This window comes from Oratosquilla oratoria, chromosome 25, assembly GCF_046742065.1.
Source record: "Oratosquilla oratoria isolate Oo_2021 chromosome 25, ASM4674206v1, whole genome shotgun sequence".
Classification (NCBI taxonomy): Eukaryota; Metazoa; Arthropoda; class Malacostraca; order Stomatopoda; family Squillidae; genus Oratosquilla; species Oratosquilla oratoria.
Genome location: NC_134801.1, coordinates 50,470,091 through 50,497,590, shown reverse-complemented (window position 1 = coordinate 50,497,590; position 27,500 = coordinate 50,470,091). Strand labels below are relative to the sequence as shown.

The 27,500-nt window shown below is 39.2% G+C and overlaps 2 protein-coding genes across 2 annotated transcripts in view; one reads left to right on the top strand and one right to left on the bottom strand.

Annotated features, from left to right (window-relative positions):
* Window positions 1-5,938, top strand: part of LOC143038774 (uncharacterized) — a 23,224-nt gene extending 17,286 nt beyond the window's left edge. Inside the window, exon 5 of the mRNA XM_076208307.1 lies at window positions 4,712-5,938. Within this exon, the coding sequence (XP_076064422.1) occupies window positions 4,712-5,160 (449 nt within the window). The 3' untranslated portion in view covers window positions 5,161-5,938. The remainder of the gene's footprint in view (window positions 1-4,711) is intronic.
* A 1,854-nt stretch (window positions 5,939-7,792) lies between these two features.
* The window catches only part of LOC143039137 (uncharacterized), a 40,903-nt gene continuing 21,195 nt past the window's right edge, over window positions 7,793-27,500 (bottom strand). The window contains exons 4-10 of the mRNA XM_076208996.1: window positions 19,892-20,089; window positions 17,428-17,663; window positions 14,682-14,898; window positions 12,648-12,728; window positions 11,038-11,150; window positions 10,322-10,386; window positions 7,793-8,866 (exon numbers count right to left, since the gene is read on the bottom strand). Coding sequence (XP_076065111.1) covers window positions 8,716-8,866; window positions 10,322-10,386; window positions 11,038-11,150; window positions 12,648-12,728; window positions 14,682-14,898; window positions 17,428-17,663; window positions 19,892-20,089 — 1,061 coding nt within the window. The 3' untranslated portion in view covers window positions 7,793-8,715. The remainder of the gene's footprint in view (window positions 8,867-10,321; window positions 10,387-11,037; window positions 11,151-12,647; window positions 12,729-14,681; window positions 14,899-17,427; window positions 17,664-19,891; window positions 20,090-27,500) is intronic.

The following is a 27,500-nucleotide window of genomic DNA, read 5'->3' as shown; positions in this document are numbered from 1 at the left end:
GGGTGCGCCGGTCCCATGATGGCTGCCCAGGCCACGCCTTCTTCGGGGACGCTCTTCCTCGGCGACTTATCCCCTGGAGGGACTTAGACTCTGGTCCTTAGAGTCGATTGAGGGGGTGCGCCGGTCCCATGATGGCTGCCCAGGCCATGTGTTCCTTCTTCGGGGACGCTCTTCCTCGGCGACTTATCCCCCTGGAAGGACGGACGCTCCCTCATGAGCCGTCGATCGAAAAGTCCTTCTTCTGCGCCCAACTTCCTGGGTCTTCCGCAGGGCAGGGTCTCTCTCGGGTACAAACATGCTCATGACACAGATTGATACTACAAGAAAATACACACACACACACACACACACCATCTACAGAATTATGAAAGTAAAAGAATGCATTGATAGAAGGGACCTATTAAAACGGGACAGAGGAAAAACAAGAGGACATGCAATGAAACTCAAAAAGGATAACTACAGAAGAGACCTGAAGAAGAACAGCTTTCCATATATGGAACAAATTGGATGAAGAAATAGTGTGTGCAAACACAATACAACAATTTAAGAACAAACTTGATCTTGCGAGATACAAAAACGGGGCGCCACGAGCATAGCTCCCCTTCCCGTGCAATACAACTAGGTAAATACAGACACACACACACACACACACACACACGTGAATTTTCATCTCACCGGCTCGCACAGCAATTTGCACACCTCTTGTATATATCAAGACAACTCCAACAAATTTCATTTTTAACGTTTTTCCCGCAAACTTATATTAAGGGATGGTGAAAAAAATAATCACGCAACTTTCCGGCTACCTTCCACCGAGGCGCCATTTCTGTTGCGAGCATGCGCAACCTAGGTTAGGTTGTTTTAGGTTTAGGTTAGCATATGACTAGTTTCTCCCACTGCATCACCCCCTTAAAAAAATCTCAACAGGTCTCCCATAATCGTTGTGGTGGAGGTGGTTCAGAGTATTTCAGAAAATAGTGATCGCCGGTGGAATTCAAGGTCACGGTGGCTTGAAATCACATTAAGAATGGGAAGAAAAACATACGTTTCGTGAAACGAAAAAAAAAAAAAAAATAGTGGGCGAGATCAAACTTCACAAATCCTAAATTTGCTGAGTTTTGGAGTCTTAAAATTCTCCTCTTGTCCATGCAATTTTATTCAGCTGGGGAAAACCCAGCCAGTCGCCCATTTTCACGTTCTACGCTCTACTGTCACGGCTAGCCCAAGTAAACAATACACGAGTTCAAATCTAAGTAATTGGAAATCAAAGATATATATATTAAGTTGGTAGTGTACATGAATTTGAGTCTAGATATGTTAGAAAATTAGAGAGGAAACGGGACCCAACGAGCGTTGCTTCTTTCCTATATAAAATTAGTTAAATACTGCCTTCCTCCCTGTACTATAAACGGTCACGCCTTTACGATTCTCGTCAAACATGAATTTGAAAAGTAAATAGACGACTTCGCTTGCTGTATTTTAGACTTTCCTATGACTAACTCAACAATGTATCTAATATTTGTATAGGTTTAACTTCTTTTACTTCCCCATTCGGCTTCTCAACATGACGCAAAGATGATAAATAGCGATCCATCAAATCTTACTTTAATCATACGAAAACTCCCTTACAGTCATAATCAAACGAGAAAAAGAATAGAATGACAAATTTGTGCATCCGATTAATTGTTTTTTGTACATGTTTGACAGATTAATTGTACAATCTGGTTTACAAAAGGCAGCGTTTGTGTGTTGCTATCTTGACAATAGTGGTGATGAATTTCACCCACAAAGTAGGGAGTGGGCAAATATTTTCTGCCTCTTTGGGGGAGGGGTAACGGTCCCCTTGTCCCATTTTCAGACAAAGCCCTTTGTTCTTAGACAAATGTGGATAACTTAAACTTGCCCCGACTTAATAACATATAACAACTAACAATTATTTTCAATTTCAGAAGGTAATGAAATAATCTACAGGGAATACTTAAGGCCGCACGACGATGCAACCAGTTGCATGCAACCGATCGCAACGGATGCGCACACTGTGCAAGTAGTATTCCATGTACTGTATGGACATGAACATATAATTTTCCTTTAATTATTGTATCAGAAATGTATGCATTTGATTGCTAGTGGGCAAACGTATAGGAATGCTGATTTCATAGTGTAGGCATCCGTTGCGATCGGTTTCATGCAACTCACTGCGTCGGTGTGCGAGATGCTTATGAAACTTTCCTTAGGCCAGCACGACTTTGAAGTGGAGTGACTTGTGTTTTTTTTTTTTTTTTTTTTTTAATCCATTATTTTATTTATTTATTTATTTATTTATTTATTTATTTATTTGTTTATTTATTTTCTGTGGATGCAATGTGTCACTGCTTCTGACCCAGAGCAGTGGACGGGATGCAGGGATGACCCGTCATCCAGGAGGAGCTAAGATGGGAGAGGGAGGAAAGGGTGGTGGATGGGAGTGGAATAGGTGGGAGTGGGTACGTGCCTTTGACTTGGCTAGCTGTCTTATAAGGGGAAAAAAGCTATTCGGATATAGACAGATTTTTTTTTTTTTTTTTTTTTTTTATTTTTGTCCTTCGAAATATGTAGTTAAAATGTGAGAAGATAGATATGCCGCTGAAGTAGAGCATATAATCACGTGTTTTACATAAAATGTTTTATGGAGTGTAAAACAGATTTATGTTTAGATAATACTGCCTCTGTGCAAAGAGATAGCCTTTATATGCATTACTGATTCACATCATCGTACAGAAATTATACAACGTTTTTAGTCAGCAATCTCAAATTAAGCATTACCGGGCCGGGAGTTTAAACTATCCGGCTTATCCAATATCCGGCCAGATAGGAAAATTCACTGTCCGGTACACCACTAGTCCTAATTTTGCAGAAATTTGTCATATGTATGCTCATAGAAGGAAAGGAACCAAAAACATTAAGAAATAAAAGTAGTTCTGTTTTGTAGGGTCACGGTGGCGTGATGGCACGGTCTTCGTCTTGTAAAAAGCAAGCCGCTCAGGCGAGGGTTCGAATCCCCTGTAGGAGAGTTTATTTCCAAATGGCATAATGACACAAACAAATACATTAAGGTGAAGAAGAAGCAAGATGTACACATATCGTGTTACGAGAATTATTTACTAACTATTCAGAAGCAGTGGAAGGAATTTTTTTTTTCAGATTTACCTAAAAAGAATAGAATTATCACCTGGCTTTGTACATCATGTCCTCCCCTGAGAACGCATAGTATTTGTTGGTGTACAGTATAAGAGGCACCTTCACATAAAACGCACCCCTATCTTACAAGGTTATTTTGTGAAGAAAAAAACCCCAGTAGGTTACATCATATGTTTATTGGAATATATTCTAAAGTGGTTTTGTAGGAAAAATGTATGATTCTATGTATGAAATACAATACTTTAACAGACGCAGGGTAACTTTTTGATACATTTAAGAATGAAAAAGAACGTATTATACCCCGGCAAATGCGATAATTGAGTGCCTGGCTGAAGAGGAATGACTTCTCCCTAGACAGTATCTTTGGTATTACTTTTCATTAACAGAATCGCTGCGAAGACCAGAGCTTATCTTGCAAAGGTTTGCAGCAAGTAAATACAATTGCTCTCCTCTTGGCCTAATTTCCTCTGTACTGCCTGAAATGCTTACTCTGAATATCGCTGTTATTTTCACTGTATGCCCTTGAGTCCACATTTGAATTGTATAGGTGTTAATGAGTAAAGTATTTCTGTTCATAATTAGGTATATAAGAACAGAAGAATGAAGGAGACTGCAAGAGACCATAAGGCCTACACCATGCAGTTCCATGTATAACTCTCATATTCGGGGTGACTTTATTCTGTCAGTGCTTCCACGTTATCTTCTTTTTCTTTTCCTTTTCTTCTTCTTCTTCTTCTTATCATTATTATTATTATTACTATTATTATTATTGCTATTATTATCATTATTATTATTATCATCATTATTATTATTTCATAAATTTCATCCTCTTCCTGCCCGTCATAATATGGATTGTTGTTTCTTTCCTGTTATTTTCACGGTCACTCTTCCTGTGACTCTTCTTAACGAGCTCCTTCCTTCTTTTCTGTGCAATTGCCTCTCGCAAGAGTCAGTCAGTATGCTCTGTCTTTCCTTCTTTCCAATGGGAGGTTTTGGAAATCTCTTCCCATCTGATGGTTTTCCATCTGCCTATGATTTAGACTTATACTTTTTTCAAGAAAGTACCTACACTTGTTTGTTTTTTCGCTCTTTGATATATGTAGAATAAGGAAGTTTGCAGAAGTCATACAAACTCTTGATAAAATTCCTGTGGAGTTTATTTTACATCAGTACACCTAGTCGGAACCCTGGGTCAGTTTCTTGGGTGGCAGATGTCACGTGGATAAGTGGATCCTGTGTATGTGAAAGAACCAGTTTTGACTTTAGTATTTTTCCCATGATAACCCGAGGTCCTCCCATAACAGTGCATAGTGCTAGATGGTATAGGCCTATAGTTGGTTAACCCATTTGGTAGGGTGATGCTTTCTAGAAATAAAATTTTGGCCAAAAACGGGTTATTTTGTTTGGTGATGAATTAAGACGCCATGGACGTCTGTACGAATCATTGTGGTAACAGGCTTGAAGAATTTATAACAACAAAAGAATAAGTGCTCGATCTCGTATCGTTAAAGCCTATGAATCTCTCCGTTTGCAGTTAGCTCCGAATGGGTCTACAAATCCGTGGAAGAAGATGACGACGACGTGTATGACGTCGTGACGCCGCCGTCGAAGAGAGAGCGCCGTCAGCGGCGGTATGCTGAATACACACCGGACGACAACTCGACAACAGAAGGCTGCATCCGCTTAAACATGGAGGTGGAGTTTAATGTCATCGGTTGGAGTGACTGGATCATTTCCCCCAGCAACTACAACGCCTTCCACTGCAAGGGAACGTGTGACTACCCTATGGAACAGAGGCAACGCCCGAGTAACCACGCCACCGTACAGAGCATCGTTGCCTATATGGGTCTTGTCAAGGATGTAGAGCAGCCAAATTGTGGACCCTCTGAGCTCGAATCCCTGGCACTGCTGTATTACGAGAGAGACAACATCGTGTACCGTGCATATGAAGGAATGATAGCCACTTCCTGTGGATGCATTTAGTCATGTCCTCGACCTGGTGAAGAATACCTTATTTCGGGAAGTCCATAGTTTTGTTTGTCACATTTCCTGACCCAAGTTTAGAAATGTCTGAACTCCTCCCAGGAAATGTGATGTCATAGGTCAGCGGCCTAAGAAACAAAGCCTAAAGATTTCCCTGTGGGTTTAGTACGCGTTAGCCAGACTGCATTGTATTACAGCCACCATTTATTTGCTCTTTACTCACTGCCTGACGCCTTATGTTAGTTTACTGGGTATGCACCAGAACAGGAAAGGTTCTGGAAAGGTAAGAAATTACTCTGAGATTTGTAAACAAATATATAGCTGTGATGTCATCATTTGTAGCCCCTGAAACACGGCTATGTAGAATTACATTTTTTTTTTTTTTTGGGGGGGGGGTCTAGTTCGAAACCTTCTTTCTGTGATACATCGGATCCTCTCGACTAGTTCATGCTACGTCACAATGATGTTCCTGCACAATCCTCGACATTACGTCATGGGTGTCGGCGCTGGCTTGAGACAGAGATGACTTTTGCGTTCTATCTTGAGCTCCGAAGAGGGAGTGGACCAGGACGCCTGTCATCTACCAACCTGCTCCATATAGGTGCTTCGGTACTAACCTTCAGTGTGTTGAACGCTCAGAAGCTTACAATTAAGCGCATTGGTAGCGGCTCATTGGAAACGTGAGCTTACTTTGGGTTAAGGTTATCATTGTTAAGGTCTGAATTGTTGATTAATGAAAATTTGTTATGTGTTATCTATACAATAAAATCATATTGATTGAAGCAAACTTACAAGACTTTTTTTTCAAATGTTGTACATAATTCAGTAGAAATGAATATCTAAAAGTGGCAAATAAGAAAAATAAGAATATTTGGAATACTATTTTCCAGAGGTATATAGAGAATAACGTAAAGACAATGGAGAAATATGCATTAGATAATACTGTAGATCAACGCTCCCTCTAAGCTGTGCGCATGCGCACACACGTTTCACAACTAGCGCACACGAAGAGAACATTATGCGCACACAAGGTTTTCAAATTATATTAAAAACCATTCAATAAAGACGTTCCACCCAAACATGAGCCTATAAATTCTCTAAAAATATGGTAACTTGCCAACCGTCAAACCGATAATTGTTTTTATCATTATTATTATTATTATCATCTCTTCCAACTCTAGCGCTTCCATTGCAAACGAAACGACTTTGCCGCCATGGGTGCACGCGCACATACTTCTCAGATTAGGCAAAGTTTGCGCACAAATTTCTGAGCATACTCGCAGCAAAAAATTGGAGAGAACATTGCTGCATTCTTTGTCATTGATGCCCTGAAGTAGAACTGCATATACTACTCTTGTTTATTCCATAGTTTTACCAGAATAGAAATAATTGAAAGGGAAACCTTCAACTTTACAAAACTTATTTTCTTTTATCAAATATTCAACATCATGGATATGCTTTTTTTTTTTTTTTAATTGATGTGGACCGAAAGGTCTCCTGTCTGAATGATTTATCATTGTGATTTTTTCCCACTGAATCATTGTCCACGATCCTAAGGAATACTGTGGGGGGATTCCACATACCAGGATTCAGTTGAAGCTCAGAAAACAATGTCAGGTTTCACATTTGGAATTCATCAGACGTTTACTCAATCCTTTGTATTCTTCTGCGTGATTGGAAACCAAAAGTACCTTATATGTACGAGGGATGAAATATATATATATATATATATATATATATATATATATATATATATATATATGGAAATAAACTCTCCTACTGGGATTCGAACCCTCGCCAGAGCGGCTTGCTTCGTAGAAGGCGAAGATCGTACCGTCACGCCACCTCGACCCTTCAAAACAGAACGAATTAGTTCACGGACTAATCATTCTGCCGAGGGCACTCGGGTGGAACGTGGTATGTACTGTATTTCATCAAATCCTTTATGCAGGCTAGTCTTCCGACAAGTGTTTGTGTCATTTTGACATTTGGAAATATATATATATATATATAAAACAACTCTGTTGATCATCAAATATTGCCCAGGGATTATCATTATTGGCGGTCAAGCGCGGTACCACTACTCCATCGAACCGATGGGCGTGTGATTCACCATGGTCTTGAACCACGTGTTGGACTCGTGATCGCCATCTATTTCCCTCCCGGAAGAGAACTCATATATGACCGATCTATGGGTAATGCTGTGACCTTACACACATACCCAACTCCCTGCCCACGAGAGTTGGAGTAACGACTCGCAGCGCAGCGATACTGAAATTATTTCAGCCCTGGGCGGGATTCGAACCCGGACCGCCGTAGTGACGGCCGGGAACTCTAACCACTGCGCCATCGAGTCGTGTGTGTGTGTGTGTGTGTGTGTGTGTGTGTTAAGCGAAACCAAAGGATGTCATGTCCATCCGAAGACAGATCGACATCTAGAATGACAGGAAAATAGTCACTGGGGTTAAAACGTGTTTTTCTTTTCCTTTTTTTTATCCAAAATGTGGCTCGTGCTGAAACAAAGCTCGAAGCCCATTCAAGAAGAACGTTACTATGATCCTACAGTTTCAAGTGCTCACGAGGGCCAAGGTAGAACAAAAACACAACAAGAAATCTTTAACCTTTATTTGGCCTTATGGATGACGCTGTGGCAAGTTCGACATCTTTGTCACCTCTTGATAACAAAGGCACCAGCTTGATCCCAACACTTGCCAGTGGCTGAAACTGGCTGTTTAGGTATCCAGAAGCTTTTACAATCGTGATATCAGGCGATGTTCCAGGTAAAATGAATAATAAGTATAACGCGATGATTGCTCTTCTTGACAGAAAATTTTCGAAAACAAATGACAAGACTTCATGTCACGATTGCAGTGAGGACTCTGTGGAAGCTGATGCTGGTATAGTAGCAAAGCAAAAACAGAAGCATGTGCAAGTCAACTGGTGCAAGAAACCAATCAACCCTTCTTTCAATCCTCTATTACCAGTGTTGTCTACCAAAGCATATAAAACGTATTAAAATAAATGCCAGGCAGTTTTATTCATCTGAGATGAGGTTAAGAACACACTATGAGAGGCCTTTCCATAACTAAATGCACTGGTGTCTTTCACAGTGAAATGCATAAGCGATACAGAAGAAATTAGTAATGATGCTGAAGTATACTCCTACATAAATGTAGACCTATATATCCACACTCTCCATGACCACACGTGACAAAAGTCGCATTCTGGCTGGCGATAAAAGTCAGATGAAGGAAGGTCATGGGACCTATATAACTTGAAGACTCAAAGACTCTCTTCAGCTAAACTAGCCTGGTCTTAGAATGAACACTTTTGATCCAGTAACCCAATAAAGTCCTTTATGAAATCTACGCTGGCTAACGCTGACATTTCCATTCAGCAAAAAGGGGAGACTCGGATGAAAAAGGTCTCAATTGATAAAAAAAAGATATATATAGAGGTTGTCATTGGGCTATGTTAGTGGGTTAAAACTCTCTTCATGATATTGGGGTACGACTTGAAGAACATTTCTTCATCGCCCAAAAACCGTCCAAGGCGTTAGTGGACGCAAGCGCAGTCTTCGACGGAGACGATGGATCGCTCGTTCCCCTGGGCGTCCACGAGGGTATGGGTCCTGTGGGAAACCCCAAGGCAGGCCCTTGGAGGCTGCCGCAGCGATATGAGGCACTCCTCCGGGTTTGTCTCGTTCCTGAAAGGTCATAATCTATCAGAGAGGGTGAGCAGTTAACCCTTGATGTTGCAGGTGTGTCTTTACCTCTATATCTTGTTGATTCCTTCACTCATTATTCACGGATTCGCTAAGTTGTGGGTTCGAATCCCGATCCCGCACTCCACTTCGATTCCCTGCAAGGATTTTTACCTGACCCAACAGTGCAAGCACATAGGGCAAAGGTGACGGCTTCGGCTGCAACTACTCAGTGCCTCCTGGCGTAGGCTCCTCACCTTCCACCTTTACCCACTGTGTCATTATATTATTTATTGTTATGTTTATGTATATAAATACTATGAAACTGATTTATATTAACTGATTAGAATTATTTTTAAAGCTTCTTTCACTTACGGTGATAATACATCCCATCCCTCTGTTGTTCTGTCTTCCCTGTTTATGTCACTCATACCTTGAATACACATAACCTTAGTCAACTGGAACTCAAGTAGCACGTTGTTACTTTTACCCATAATGCTCCTGTGCGTCAAGGAATAGATAATAACATTTGGCCTTTTGGTCAACAGTAAACCAAACCTGGGTGGTATTTCCCCAATCTCACCCTTCTTGGTTCTACAATTCATTCCGTCATTACACTGACCATAAAAAAATACTTCCAACTTTAGGTATATGAGATCTAAAGTGTTTCTGTAGTTTGTGTTCGTCATATAGGAAATAAAAAGGTTAGAAACGCAAGAACTGACTATATCTAATAGAGGTGTTCAAGTGGATCAAAGGCTTAACAAGGGTGACGCAAACAAGGTCATCATATTAAGACAACAGGGCAGGACTCACAATAATGGATTTAAATTGGACAAATTTAGATTTAAGAAGGAAATAGTCAAGAATTGGTTTACTAATAGGGTGGTCAACGAATGGAATAGACTTGTTAGTAACCACGTAGTTAGTGAGCGCTGAAACTATCGGTTGTTTTAAGAAACAGACAACTTTATGGATGGGGATGACAGGTGGTAATGGACATGGAACTGCCTAGTGTTGGCCTCATGGTCTCTTGCAGTCTCCCTCATTCTTATGTTCTAGTTGAAGAAAAATGTCTAAAGCTATGTCTAATAACTCGTAACACAATTCTGATAAGGTTCCATGTTCAGATATTTCGTATATAAATTTGCAATTAGAATATCTCTTTTAGATGTATTCTTGTCTAAATCGAAACTTATCGATGTCAGATTTATTCGTGCACAAGTATAATTCTGAACAATTCCTTCAATCCTGATGTAACTAAACAATCTCTGCATACACAATGGCAGAAGGGGGGGAGGGATATCAAGAAGGAGTGATCAGTCAGAGTTTATGGTTGTATTTGCCTCATTACCGATAAAAAAAAAACTCAACACCCGAGCCAGTCGCACGTTCCTTTACGGAATTCGTCCCAAGAAGCATACAAATCGACACTGATGAAGAGAAATCCCTTCTTACCTGTAAACACATCGATACTCTTCCACAGACTGGCAACTGCCCTCGCACGCACCGACGTCGATGTCCTGAAACGGATGTTGATCAGTCTATGAGCAAATCGTCGTTATGCGTTTGAGAATGGTATCACTGTTATTCAACAAACAATTCGCTCAGGTTGAGGTTAGGGTGGAAATTGGAGAATATGAAAAGAATAAATAAAGAAAGTGAAATAAGTATTATGAATATGAAATACAGATTTGCAAATGCGCCGTGTCTGAGGGTTTGAAATTTCAATACTTTGACCAACAATTGATATAAGATGTGCTGCTGCTTAGGATTTACAAGACGATAAAGAATAACACGAAATGTGACAGAAGAAATAGATATATTAGAAATGAGGGATAGAAATGAAAAAATATAAATAGTAAAAATAAGTAAAGAAAAAATAAATAAATAAAGACAAGAATGCGTAAAAATAAGTAAAAAATAACGAAGTAAATGAATAGATAGTGAATGAATGAATAAATAATAAACCAGTAAATATATAAAACAGATACATAGATGAACAAATAGATAAATGAATAAATAAGTAAACAAAGATAAAAAACAGATGAATCATTGAATGTAGATAAACAAGTAAATAGACTAAGAAAATTACTAATTGGATAAAAAGGAATTAAGTCATGACGCTGAGTCTGTTGCTGTGTCCAAAAGGGGCGATTTCTTATTTCTCTTACCTTAACCTGGGGATGGCTCGGGTCCTGGTGGTCAAAGACAGACTCCTTGACCGTGACGCGATGGCAATGGCCTACGCATCCACACGACTCAACTACGCGCGTGCAAACGGCACCTGCAACACAAGAACGCGCTAGATCGACTGTCATGCGGCACACTAAGGCCACTATCACACTAGGCAACTAGTGACCGTCACTAGTGGCGGTCATTAGTTGCCTAGTGTGAAAGTCTGCAAGCAACCAGTGACTGTCACCGAGTTGTGGAATCCTTTCTCATCATCTCATTAGTCGAAAGAATCAAGGCATCAATGGAGGAGGTGCTTCTGTTGCCTTTGCTGGTCAAGAAAAAGAGACGGTCGGTGACGAACAGCCATAGTCTGTTGCGCAACCGGGCAACCGCAGTGACTTAATGTGAAAGGCTCAATTTAAAATAATGGTAGGCAACTAGTGAGCGTCACTAGTTGCCTAGTGTAAAAGGGGTCTAAGCTAGTATGCTACTTGATTTCGCTACTTCGTTTGAGTAGAAACGACTTCGATTACTGTATTCTAGACTTCCGTAAGAACATCTCAACAATGTGCCTAACATTCACATTCTAGGTTTAAGTTCTTAGTTCGTCATTCAGCTTCTCATTATATGGCGCAAGAGTAATTTGACATTTGGAAATTTGAAAAAAAAAGATATATACATATATATATATATATATATATATATATATATATATATATATATATATATATATATATATATCGTAAACAAAGTCGTTTCTGCTCAAACGAGGTAGCAAAAGCAAATAGCATGCTAGCGAGAAATGCTTGGTGTGTCGCAACCTTTAGGATTACAACAGAAAACGCAATGTAGTTCAGTTCGAGGGTTGTCCACAGTTGATCAAAGTCGACTTGAACGATAAAATCTGAAGGTATCACCAGGACCCATGGTCTAAAAATATACAAGATCAGGGCAGTAGAAAAATGAGACAGCAGCAGTTCTCTCTAAGAATTATCGACACTTGGAATAGCCTGCCAAGTCAAATAGTGAATGCCCCTAGTATGCATTCCTTTGAAAATCGCTTAGACAAATACGGAAAAAATCAAGAGATGATTTGATAATTTTATAATTTGATTTGATAATTTGATAATTTGATAATTTTGATAATCATGATGCCGACCACAACGCACGACTTTGAAGTTGATACGGATGATCTGGACATTGAGGCTTAATACACTTGCGTCCAGTACATACGTAAGTAAACATAAATATACAATTTTGCTGGTAACCACTAAGGAAATCGGAAGGAAACAGTAATTCCCAAGCGCTTTCGTGTTATTCACGAAAAGCACGAAAGCGCTTGGGAATTGCAGTTTCCTTCCGATTTCCTTATTGGTTACCAGCAAAATTTGTGGATCACGTGTTGTTTTAGTGATCTTTCTGCATAACTATACAATTTATTCAGAAGTTTCCATCGAATCGAAGAGACAACCTTTAACTCCAGATGAATTCTAATAAGCTCACACGTGTTTCATGTGACTGCATCAGGAAAAATAATCATTTTATTATTAGATATAGATCTTTGTGTGCAGTGTTTGGCAGAAACTCTTAGTAAAGTGATAATTACCGTTAGGACCCTCCACACTCACTGTGCGGTTTTGAACGGCCCGACAACCGTCCTCGTCGTCGTCGTCGTCTTCATCCGTGGCTGAAATTAGAAACATTTATTTCTGTCATTGCTGAGCAATTTTTCACCAAAAATTGAACAATCCTATACACTTTTCGGTACCTGTTGCATTACTTTTCACTCACCTGTTGCATTACTTTTCACTCACCTATTGCAGTTTCACTGACAAATCAAAATAAATTTAAAAAAATGTACACAAATAATGTGTCTGTACCAATGTCAATCGATATGCGCATCATGAAAGCGCAGATCAAATCAAACTTAAAGATATTTTCTTATATAAAAAAAAAATTATAAATAAGAATCCTGAAATCCCGAGGAATCAGAGGCGTGCCCCTTTGGAATTCCCTCCCTGTTCCTTCACGAGGACAAGCACCACAATTCCAAAAATCCCTGTTGTGGAACATAGAAATATATACATATACATGTACATATTCATACACCACACACACAAACAAATACACACATGCGGACACACATGCACATACACATACACGCGCGTGCACATACACATTATATATATATATATATATATATATATATATATATATATATATATACACATATATATGAACACGTGTGTATGTGTGCGCGTGCGTGTGTGTATACATGTACGTATGTGTATACATATATTGTATATATAGTTATTTTTCCTGAGTCAAGGTTAGTGTGCGCACGTGCACGTGTTTATATGCCTAACTTGTACAACTGCATGTATGCCTTTATCTCTACATTTACATACTCATCTGCATACACGCACAAAGAATTAGCCGCGCATTTCTTTACGTGAGGCTGAAAGCGAGGAGATAGGGTCTTGGGTGAGCAAATGTTCATATTATCACAACAGATAAGTTAATTGAGGGATCCCTCATGAATTACCCCTGGGGTATGCGACAACAACGGTTCTGGCATCGGGCGGGACGGGATTGGTTTGTATGTCCGGCCCGGGGGAGGGGGAACTACCTGGCCCGGCCCGGATCTTCCAAGTTCCCTCGGCACGACCAGCGTCGTGTCCGGATTCCTTGTGGTCGCGGCGGGCAAACGTCCTCCTGACCAGTCGTCCGCCTTGTAGCGTTTGTTCTGGCTGACGGCACAGGGAGTTGGTTCGTCCCCGGGTGTGGTCCCGGAACTAAGGGAAGGTTGTACAGTTACTTGTGCCTCTCGGTCACGGAGACCTTCACTCAGTTATATGTACATGTATATTTGTACATATGTGTGTGTGTATGTGTGTGTGTATATATATATATATATATATAGAGAGACATTGGGACAAATTATGGGAAAGGTGGAGGGGGAAACACGGGTCTTTATCTGATTATCGAGTTTATTCCTGACCGGTTTCGCTTACAATAGTTTCTTCAGAGGAATAAACTCGATAATCAGATAAAGACCCGTGTTTCCCCCTCCACCTTTCCCATAATGTATATATATATATATATATGCATATATATATATATATATATATATGTGTGTGTGTGTGTGTGTGTGTGTGTGTGTGTGTGTATTCACATTGGTCTTTGGATCACGTGTTGGGCTCGTGATCGACAGCTATTTCCCTCCCGGAAGAGAGCTCAGAGCTCGTATGACCGATCTATGGGTAATGCTATGACCTTTCACACACACACACACCCAACTCCCCGCCCACGAGAGTCAGAGTAACGACCCGAAGCGCAGCAAATACCGAAATAATTTCGGCCCTGGGCAGGATTCGAACCAGGTACTGCGAGCGCCCCCGTACTTCGCAGTCCAGTGCTCTACCAACCGCGGCGTGTGTGTGTGTGTGTGTGTGTGTGTGTGTGTGTGTGTGTGTGTGTGTGTGTGTGTGTGTGTGTGTGTGTGTATGTGTGTGTGAAGTTAGTGACAATGTTATACCAATGGCATGGATGACTTAAATGAAATCCACACGAACACTTGACAACGACGACTACAGACTCATCCCGAACACCTGCGTAGCAAGAAGACCTTCCCTCTCACCTTGAGGGCAGCGCCCCGAGCAGGTGCCTACATCGAGGACGGTCTCGAAGGGCGAGTCCGGGAACATGGTAACGGGCTGCTGGAGCCGCCTGCAGGTCCGAGGTACGGCTGCGCAGACGCACGAGTCCACGACATCCACGGTGACGCGGCCTGTCCTCGTGTGGTGATCTTCGCGACGGAGGGCGCCGGCGCGACACTCTGAGGCTTCGCCAACGCACTGTGGAGCGAGGGAAGGCGGAAAAATGTACGGTTACGAAGGAGATGTGGTCGTGTAGGTGTGCGTTTGCAGACAATGATTACAAAGGATTACAAAGGAGGAGCATGCCGACAGGAGACCTTTTGGTCCATATCTAGGTCGGATGCGAAAAAAATCATAATAATAATAAAATAAAAAATAAAAAATATAATAATGTAAATAACAAATACAATAAATAAATGCATAGGTATATTTAAATAATAAACAAACAGGTAAATAGTAAATAAATATAATCTTCCTTTCCCTACCTCTCTATATATACACATGCAAATATATGTACTATATATATACATATATATATATATATATATATATATGTATATATATATATATATATATATATATATATATATATATATATATATATATATATATATATATATATATATAACACTGAATGGGTCCCAATGAACATATTTGCATTTATCAACCGCAATTCACTTTAATTCTAAGCCATCAATATCGAGACACTCGAGGAGGCATATATACAGAAAGTGTGTGTGGTTGATAAATATATATACATATATATATATATATATATACATATATATATATACTCATATATATATACACATATATATGTATATATATATATATATATATATATATGTGTGTGTGTGTGTGTGTGTGTGTGTGTGTGTGTGTGTGTGTGTGTGTGTGCATGTATGTATATGCATGTATCCACCTATTTCTCTCCCTCTCTTCTCTCTCTTTCGACATCCTGAACCAGGAAGAAGAGGAAAATGTGTCACGATAGTTTTCTTTTCAAAACTATGAAAGGCGCGGAGGAAATGTACAAAGATCTCATAGTACGGGACAGAAGAAAATAAAAATGGTATATTGGAAATACATAAAAAAATTCCCGTGCAGAGGTATTGCATTGTGGAATAACCTGCATGAAGAAATATCGTGATTAAGCTTCAAGAAGCCAAGCCATTGGAGCTACAGCGACGGGAATCCATGAACGTAATCCTTGTATACAAAAGGTAGGTAAATGCACACAAAGACGCACATGCACACACACACACAAAGACGCACACGCACACACACACACAAGTACTTGAACACATACGTACATATACCAAAGGCTTTTTCCCACTTACAAAGGAGGTAGCCAAAACACATACTCAAACATAAACACATACACAATTACACATACACATGCACACAGGCAAACATACTCAAACATAAGCACACACACACACAAGCACATGCTCGCATACACAAAAATAACACGACACACACGCACACGTACATAAACATAAACACACACACATACACACGCATATGCACATACGCGCGCACACACACATACACAAGAAAAGTTTGCGCAGACAAAAAATACGTGCATACACAAACACCCACTCACGCACACATGCATACACACACAAACACCACACGCACACACACACATGCGAGCGCACGCACGCACGCACGCACGTGCACATAAATACTCATGCATGGACATAAGAATGCGCACATGGTAGAAATATATATATATTTTACATATGCGTCCTCTTTTGTGTTCCTGGTAATCTTTGAAGCACAAGGACCTTTCACGTCCTGAATAAATAAATAAATAAATAAAAATTAATAAACACATGTAGATGGCACGATACAAACTGCAAGTCATATTACCAGATCTTGGTGACCATGATTAAAAGAAACAACCTAAAAAAAGAGAAACATACTTCTCAATAAGGAAACATGGGGTTGGAACTCCCAATTGCATTGCAACTTGATGCTTTTTGAGATACAATTAAAACTTCCTTACAACGACTCTCGGATTTGCATACAGCAAGAGATTGTTGGGGATGTCATAGTTCAAGTCTGTCTGATGTCGTCAATGACACGAACCAATAAGAAGCGTTATCCTGAAGTGTCTCAGCCAGTCAGAACGTTGGTCTATAGTACAACAAAATCATCGCTCGCAGTCGCGGTCAATGTATACCGACATGACGTCACGTCGCGCTTATATTTTCCTCATGGCGTTCGCACCTCAGGCAGCAGATAAGTCGTGAAATTTTAAATCTAAATTAAAGGAGTTACACCTACAAAACAAGTGTAGCTATCAACCATGACGTTAGATACTAAGGTATAAATAGTCCACTACATCAGAAAGGTTGTGATGGTAGTACATAGCTACCTTAAAAGGTCACCATGCGGAACTGAACTTTTTGCTGGATCCGGCTAACTGTTGATCGCAACTTGAATCGAATTTATGACAATCTGGCATCCTGCGTGCGCTATGATTGGCCGAGACATTTTCCGAGAGCGCCCCTTGTGACTGATTACGTCAGACCAACTTTTGTCCAGTACTTGTTCCTGGCTTAGTCCCCCCGGATGCAAATTTGGCGGGAAATTGGAAGTGTATCGTATGACGTTGCATGTTACAAAGCATTTTTCTTGGATCTGGCCGGCCAGCCATCTCGGATTTCCTCCGAAACGACCCCTAAGGTGCAGTCAGGGGTAGGAGCACGTCCACCTCACCTTTTCATTCTGGAGTGACGTGATTTCCTCTTTCTTGTGACGTGACTCGGTTGCATGATGGGTTTCAGATCGTGAGGGGGTACCAAGGTGGTGGTGGTGGTGCCTTCGGCGGTGTTGATGGCGAGTGAAGGTGGCCAGAGGATGTGTCAGGTGGGGTTGGTGGTGCCGGTGACTGATCGGCGGGCACTTGTCGATGCACATTCCCACGTCCACGTGTATCTCCTCGTTGTGACCGTCTTCAGGAGGGAGAACAAAGAAACTTCTCAGTCAGCAACACGACACATAAAGAGAAGAAATACTTCGTGGAGACTACGATAAGGAGCACCAAAGGTAATGGAAATATATGACAAAATGAGCTCAAGCTAAGGATTAATATTTTTCTATATAGAACATCCGTATCCTTCAATTGAAATATGAATTATATGAAAGCATGCGTGTATGTAGGTACGCATTCATGTATGTACGTATGTATCTATGTATTTATGTATGTATACATGTATTTATGTTTGTACGTACGTACGCGTGTATATATATATATATATATATATATATATATATATATATATATATATATATATGTATCTATGTATGTATGCATGCATATATGTATGTACGTATGTATCTATGTATTTATGTATGTATACATGTATTTATGTTTGTACGTACGTACGCGTGTATATATATATATATATATATAAATATACATATATATATATACACACACATATATATATATATATATATATATATATATATATATATATATATATATATATACACACATATATATATATATATGTATCTATGTATGTATGCATGTATATATGTATGAATGTATATATGCATGTATACATGTATGTATGTATGTATGTCCGTATGTATGTTTGTATCCATGTATGTATGTAGGTATGCATGTATGTGTGCTTGTATGTATGTGTGTATGTATGTATATATATATATGTAGGTACGCACGTATGTAGTAGGTAGGAATGCATGTATATATGCATGTTTGTATATATATGCATTTGTATGTATATATGTATGTATGCATATATGTATTCATGTATGTATGTACGTTTGTATGTATGTATATATGTATGTATATTTGTATGCATGCATGCATGTACTTCTGTACACATATATGTAATGTGTGTATGCATGTATATGTGTATGTATATATGTACACATGTATGTGCTTTTGTAAACATATATGTACGTGTGTATGCATGTATATGTGTATGTATGTATGCATTTATGTATGTATGTATACATGCATGTATGTATATATGTATGTATGCATGTATGTATGCATTTAATGTATGTATATATGTATGTATGCATATTCACCATGGTGATCGACAGCTGTTTCCCTCCAGGAATAGAGCTCAGAGCTCGTATATGTGTATGCATGTATGCATTTATGTATGTATATATACAGTATATATATATATATATATATATACACAGTATATATATATATATATATATATATATACATGTATGTATGTATATATGTATGCATATTCAACATTGTCTTGGATCACGTGTTGGACTCGTGATCGACAGCTGTTTCCCTCCCGGAAGAGAGCTCAGAGCTCTAATATGTGTATGTATGTATGCATTTATGTATATATGTATGTATATTCACGTGATACGGCAAAGGACTCGAACCCGGGCTAGCACGTGACAAGTGTTAGTGACTTAGCCGATTGCGCTATCAAGAGAGATATAAGTTGAGCGCAACTTTTCTTATATATCTGTATGTTTGAGTTACATACAAGTACACGAAATTTTGCGTTCAACCCATGTCTAAAATTTATATTCTTGATTTGGGGAATGTAGCTCCTATATGGCTTGATTATCATCAAATATTTTCCCCTGACAAACTATTAACTCCATATAGGGGTTTCATGCACTTATGTATAAATGATTATATATATTTGCATATGTGAGGCGAGAGGGAGATCAGCTCAAGTATTCGTAGTAATTATGATGGGACAATCATGATAAAGTTATTTATAATATCGACTACTCAATTCTATCTTACAATCTGCAGTCACACAACCTCAACTATAATGTGATTTTCCCCTCTCGTCTATCACTGTCACAATGATTACTGTTCTTAAGAATTGATAACTATAGAATAAGTAGACTATGAAGTATCAGACTTTCATCTCACTTTCAGTACTTTTCTCTCCAGTATTCTCACAATAAAATTAAAAAAAATCTTCACTTTTTTCTTCCTGTACACTGTACATCAACCACCATTCTAAGTTCAAGTTTCCATCTTTGTGAGGTATAACATCTTTCAAAAAGAATCTCATTATACATGCAATCATTTGTCAGAGGACTCCTATTTATAGCGTGTTTTGAAGCTAATATTTTTAAATCCAAAAGACCCAGTTTTGTTCTCAAAGAAGGTGAGAAGATCTGTATCAACCTGAGTAATGATGATCATACTTACCAAGTCCTATGGAGACGAAATGCTGTACTCGAGAGCAGCACTCTTTTGACCTCGAAGTCAGAGGTTCTTCGTCGAACTCTCCATCGTCCTCCTCCTCTACGGCTTCGGAGTCCTCCATCTCTTCTTCATTCTCGAAGTGGTCCCTGAGATCCGCCTCCCACTCCAGGTCTCCAATGTCTTTCATAGATTGGACACGATCTGCTGACAAAACGATTGTTTTGATTAGGCATTCAGAAAACACATTTCAGGGAGGGATTTCAGTCCAAAGAGAATTCTAAATCACATACCAGAAGGAACAGGACCAGTAGGAAGACCAAGAAGATGGATTGAAGGAGTGGATGAGGCTTTAATTAGGAGAGGAACAAACTTGGATGAAGTGTCACGGAATCAAATGTTCATGGATAGAACGGAGTGGCGGAGGACTGTAAACGAGGCACCGGCAGCTGGCAGGCTAGGACCTAAAGCGACCCATACACGATCAATTATATTGCGCAATCTCATTGTCAATACTCTGAATTGACAATTAAATTGACCGTGTATGGGCGATATATTGCCCACAAACGGTCAATTTTATTGTCAATTCAGAGTATTGACAATGAAATTGCGCAATATAATTGATCGTGTATGGGCCGCTTAACAGACGTCTGGTGAGAAGGTGAGAAGGGGGAATTCAATCCCTGGATAACATTACACAAAATCCGGGCGTCTTCGAATAAATGAAATATAAGAAAAACCCTAAATTAAGAGTTAAAAACGACGGTATGCTTAAGTGCATGAATATACCAACTTTAAGCACCAGAAAATCTTAATGAATTTCTTAAAAACCGCACTCATCATCATAGAAAAATGTAATTGAAATTATGAAAACGTCAGAAAAGGACATTTGTGTAAGGGCAGAGGCCATTTTATTTTTCAACACTCCTCTTGCATCCCTCGATTCAAATCCTCATTGTGGTTGTTCAAAGGTGCATTTACGAAACTGAAAATCATTATGGACGGAATAGACCTTCCTTTACGTCTTCACTTGACTGATAAAAGTAAAAAAACAAATTCAATTTTTTCTTATATTTTTCATTATGGATGGAACTTACCTTCCTTTATCTTTTCACTTGATTGATAAAAATAAAAAACAAAATCCATTTTTCTTACATTCTTTATTATGGATGGAAAAAAAAAAATTCTTACATTTTTTATTTTCTAAAACACTTCTTCCCTTCCCCCGCACTGTTTATTTCCTCTGTTCTAGGTATTGCTCTACTGTACACAGTTTAAACAATTTGATCTTCCTCTACAAGTATCGAAATGCAGAGTGCGGGGTGACCTAAAAGAGGTGTTTAAGTGGATCAAAGGCTTTAACAAAGGTGACGCAAACAAGGTCGTCATATTGAGACAGCAAGGAAGGATTTGCAGTAATGGATCTAAACTGGACAAATTTATATTTAAGAAGGAAATAGGAGGCAAGAGTTGGTTTACTAATATGGTGGTCAACGAAGGGAACAGATTGAATAATCTCGTAGTGAGCGCTGAAACTATCAGTTATTTTAAGAAACGGTTAAACAATTTTATGGATGGGGATGACAGGAGGTAATGGGTATGGAACTGCATAATGTAGACCCTATGGTCTCTTGCAGTCTCCTTCATTCTTATGTTTTTATGTTGTCCAGGAACTTAGCCTTTCCATCGGCGAGTCTTGTTTATTTCTTAAATCTATGTTTAGTCCCGATATTTTTTCTTCGTTGAAAGATTGTTTCTCGTGTTTTGATACCTAATTTTCCAAAAAATCGCGTAATGTTTCTTTAATTTGTTCAAAGTTCAGCAAAACCCTCGATATAACGGACGGCATAGGGACAGGGGTCTGTCGTTATATCCGAAGATCCGTTATAACCGAGGATCCGTTATAACCGAGGATCCGTTATACCCAAAGGAAATACCGGACAGATCCGTTATATCCCGAAGTTTGTCCGGTTTTAGAAATTAGTAGGACTAGAAATTATACTTAGCTGCGGCCAAACTGTCAAATTTACCTTAGGCATCTGGACTGTTAGGGCACTCAGCATTGAGTTACAGTGCACGCTAACTTGAATATTTTTCTACAGTGAGACTTCTAGTAAAATATAAGAACTAAGAAGTCAACAAACACCCCCAACATCAACACAAAAGAAATTTAATAACCAATTGACAGTATACAGCGATGTTTAGGTAATTATCAACAGAATGTTTTAACTTTGAACTATACATTTCAGCGTCTGTCGTTTTTCATAATTTAAAGGCAATTACTGTTCCCCAAGATATGGAGAAAGCCGTCTCACTGAAGCAAATACTATTTTTTTTCTATTTTTTTTTTATTTTTTTTATTTTTTTTATTTTATTTTTTTTATTTTATTTTTTTTTTTTTCAGGTCTCGTATAAGTCTAATGAAGGAGACCTTAAGGTTACACATTGAAAAGAAAAAGAAAAATATGTAAATCCACTCAATAAACCTCTAATTCTTGCTTTCTTCTTCATCATTATGTTTTCCTTATCATCCAAAAATTTCTATCTTGTCACTGCCAATGTTGTGTGTGTGTGTGTGTGTGTGTGTGTGTGTGTGTGTGTGTGTGTGTGTGTGTGAGCTCGTGTATATGAGTATGTATGTGGTGTGTATGTGTATTCACTTGGTCTTTGGATCACGTGATGGACTCGTGATCAACAGCTATTTCCCTCCTGGAAGAGAGCTCAGAGCTCGTAGGTCCGATCTATGGCGTGTGTGTGTGTGTGTGTGTGTGTGTGTGTGTGTGTGTGTGTGTGTATATGAGTATGTATGTGGTGTGTATGTGTGTGTGTGTGTGTGTGTTTGTGTGTGTGCGTGTATGTGTATGAATATGGGTATGTGGTGTATGTGTATGAGTGCATGTGTGTGTGTTTGTGTGTGTGTGTGTGTGTGTGTGTGTGTTTATGTGTGTGCGTGTGTGTGTAAGTATGTATGTGTGTGTTTATGTGTGTGCGTGTGTGTGTGTATGAGTATGTATGTTTGTGTGTGATTCACCATGGTCTTGGATCACGTGTTGAACTCGTGACCAACAGCTATTTCCCTCCCGGAAGAGAGCTCAGAGCTCATATATGACCGATCTATGTGTAATGCTGTGACCTCACACGCACATACACCCAACTCCCCGCCCACGGGAGCTGGAGTAACGACTCGCAGCGCAGCGGTACTGAAATTATTTCAGCCCTGGGCGGGATTCGAACCCGGACCGCCGTAGTGACAGAGGGGAACTCTACCAACTGCGCCACGAGTTGTGTATGTGTATGTGTATGAGCGCGTGCGTGTGTGTGTAAGAGAGAGAGAGAGAGAGAGAGAGATGTAATCATCTTGACGTTGCTTCCTAGGATATTGCTTCCTTTGGCAATTACATTCCAACATTCATCAGTTTCATTCTTTTTTTTATTTATCTATTTATTTATCTTATTTTTTAATTTATTTATTTATATTTTTTACTTTCTTTTTTTGTTGGGGGAAGCTGGGGGAGAGGGAGAGATGGTCATGAAGATTAATGACCGTGAGTATATAACTTGTTGTCACGAGTTTGTTAATATTTCCTCCCCATAAGTCTTTGTTCATCATTGAATCTGGTTGTACAGTCGGCTCCAATTGTACCTTGGACGCTTCCTCCATCACTCTTATTGACTGAATGTCTACGCTTTGTTTTCATTATAGTATATTTTCTAATGGAGCTTTTCATCTTGATGTTTTGTTTTATCTTGAACTCTGTCACTGGTTTGGAAACATTTCGCGTGTGTGGATTCGTCGATGCACTTCATATACTGTTTGTGTTCTTTCCATTATACCTAACCTGTCTAATTTAATAAAAGAAAATAAACTAAAATGATCCGATGATATTTCAATAGAACCATTTTAGAAATCGTTCTTTATTCAGAAATTTGTTTAGAGGTAGATATGTTTGAAAAACGTCAATAGATATTCTCGCTCGCGGAAGTTATTGGCCTGAGGACAATCGTCGTCGCGTGTAACCGACATCGTCGTCGCATATAACTCAACTTCCAACGGTTTTTTCCCCCCAAAGAAGTAAAATTGCCAGTCGGTGACTGGAATAAAGCTTACAAATCACATTTGGTACTGAATAAGTTGTTGTTTTTGTTTTTCTTGTTGTTGTGGTTTAGTTATTGTTTTGTTGTTGTTGTTGCTGCTGCTGTTGTTTTTGTTTTCTTGTTGTTGTGATTTAGTTGTTGTTTTGTTGTTGCTGCTGTTGTTTTTGTTTTTCTTGTTGTGGTTTAGTTGTTGTTTTGTTGTTCTTGTTGTCGTTGTCGCTGCTGCTGTTGTTTTTGTTTTTCTTGTGATTTAGTTGTTGTTTTGTTGTTGCTGCTGTTGTTTTTGTTTTTCTTGTTGTGGTTTAGTTGTTGTTTTGTTGTTGTTCTTGTTGTCGTTGTCGCTGCTGCTGTTGTTTTTGTTTTTCTTGTGATTTAGTTGTTATTTTGTTGTTCCTGTTGTTTTGTTGTTCTTGTTGTTGTTATTGTTGCTTTTGCTGTGGGTCGTAGTTTACTAACGCTTCAATCTTTACGTACAATCTCGCACCGCTGCCTCAACTGTAACTGATTTAAATTGAACAAATCTAGATCTAAGAATGGGATTAGGCAAGAACTGGTTTACCCACAGAGTGATTAACGAATGGAATAGACTTAGTAATTATGTAGTGAGCGCTGAAACTATCGGTTGTTTTAAGAAAAGGTTAGATAAATTTATGGATGGGGAAGATAGATGGTAATGGACATGGAACTGCCTAGTGCAGTAGGCCTTATGATCGCTTTCAGCCTATTTCATTTTTAAGTTTCATGCTCTTATCTAAACCAAATAGACCGTCAAAAAACAGACGAAAATTCTTACAAGTCGTGTTACGCAGTAAAAAGATTACTGTGATATTTTGCCCATCAGACAATTATATTCATCTAAGCCTTAAAGGCGACTTCAATAACCTAGTGAGACGTGACGTTGCCTTTAGTGAACATAAGAACATAAGGAATGAAGGAGACTGCACGAGACCATGAGGCCTACACTAGGCAGTTCCATGTCCATGACCACCTGTCATTCTCATCCATAAAGTTGTCTAACCGTTTCTTAAAACAACAGATCGTTTCAGCCCTCACTAACTACATGGTTACTAAATCAGTTCCATTCGTTGACCATCCTATTAATAAAACAGCTCTTGCCTATTTCCTTCTTAAATCTAAATTTGATTCTGGCTAAAGCCTGACGATTCTATCAACCAACAGTAGAGGGCTGCTTAACCTGGGGTGTGAGTATCCACAAGCATGTGTTGACATTAATCTTATAAGTGCAGGAAAAGAGGTTTATATTATGTACGATGCGATAGCTTAGGTAACCAGTAATGACTGCAAGATTTACGTAGTCAATATCTTAGTGATCTTAGTGATACATCTATGGGCCAGAGTCCGTAAGTGTGTGTCACTTTTAACTTTTTACTATTTTTTCCTCTCTGCAACCTTCCTTGATTCTTTCACTTATGCCCCAAAGACAGTAGCGCTTGTTATACATTAAGTGGGTAAGTAAACATGAAACGTGAAATATAAGGTACCCTAGAGCCTATAATCCTCCTATTCTTATCTTGTTTATCATTTATATATGGTTACATTAAATCACCAATTGATAACAAAATAATAATAACTGATTATACTATTTTAACTTGAAGACAAGTTACTGGGAGGACTGAATGTCCACATTTATTTTTTAAAGGAAGCCTAATTGTCAGAGGACTAATTAGTGGAGGATTAACTGTCCAGAAGACTAATTAGTGGAGGACTAAATGTCCAGAAGACTAAATATCCGAAGATTAAATGGATGGGTCCCCATTAAACAGTCAAAGAGATAAACTTATTAGTAAATTATTGAGAAGAAAAGGTAATAGTTGGGTAAACAAATTCATTTTTTCCAGAAACAAAAGCACCACCGTCGAAGGTGGTCGGAAACAGATCGTAAGCTTGGTGTGACTGGGGCTTTAGTCTTCTCTACTACCTACTACACTCCTTTGCTTTCCTGCGTAATCTTATCCTTCTGATCACAGTCACTCCAAAGACGGACATTGGAAATTTTCCTCTGGCTTACGAATGGCCTATCAAATTGGTGACATGTATTGAAATAAATTTCTTGATAATGATGGCATACTTTGTCTATTATGTCCTGTCTAATGACAGACGATTTTATCCAATTTTGTGCCGGATTTCGTGGTCAAGGTGTCACCATCCCGTAGATTTTATCTGTTCCTTTCTATACTGTAAAAAGGTCTTTTCTATACATACGATTTCAGAATATTCCCACTTCGTCCCCCTCCTCTTCGCAAATCAGGTGACTACAACGCTGACCAAAGGTTCTAGTAAGGCCGAAGGTGAATATATATAAGAGCATAAGAACACAAGAATGAAGGAGACTGCAAGAGACCATAAGGCCTACACAAGACAGCTCCATATCCATCACCACCTATCATCCCCATCCATAAAGTTGTCTAACCATGTCTTAAAACAACCGATAGTTTCAGCGCTCAATACATGGATGGTTACTAAGTCTATTCCATTCGTCAGGCATTCTGTGGGTAAACCAATTCTTGCCTATTTCCCTCTTAAATCTGAATAAAATCGTCTGGCGTTAGGATGAACAAAATATTTCAAAATGGTCAGCTCACACCCAAGGGTCAACAAGGAATTAATCAGGTCAATGGTCCGACATATTCTTTTAACGTATTACGATCAAAACTCTGTGTCTTTAGGTAAAGCATAATCCTCAAAATGTACCGTGTTTATCCCAATGATCTCCAAAGAGTTGTAACCAGAATCAAATTAGGTGGACTTTAGCACACGAAAATGCAACGCGACAAAAATGGTAGGGAGGAATTAAATGATAATGTTGGACACCTAATATCTGAATCACCCAGGACAGTGAACAAGATGCAAGGATGACCCGTCATCCAGGAGGTGCCAAGATAAGAGGGAGGGAAGAGGGTGGAGGGGAGTGGAGTGTGATAGGGATGGAATGGGTGGGAGTGGTTTTTATGCCTTTGTTTTTTGGTTACCTCCCTTATAAGGGGGAAAAAGCCTTTGGTATATGTATGTAGAAGGAACGTGGGGGTACTCGGGAATTATCTACACCGAGGGCGTGGGACTGATAGGTACAGTTGAAACGAGTATGAGCCTTGTAAACAAAGACAATTATCCCATTTTAGTAGAGTGGAGACATCGCAAAGCAGGGTGACCAGATTTTGAAAACTGGAATACGGGACACCTAAATTGGAGAGGTATATGGCCAATGTGTCAGAATCCCAAGAAAGATTCATGACAGAAAGAATTATCGGTGGAAGAAGATCAGTAGGAAGACCCAGAAGAAGATGGATGGATAACATCAAACAAGACCTAAGAAGTGCTGGGATGAAGAATACGGAAGACTGGATGACAAGTGCGCAAGACCGACGTCAATGGAGGCAGATAGTATCGGCGGTGAGGGGTCAGCAAACGACCCAAACACCAACAAAGTAGGTATATGGACAATGCGTACCGGCTATATGAAGCACACAAAACAAGCTAGCAGCTTCAGGATCTACTTCAT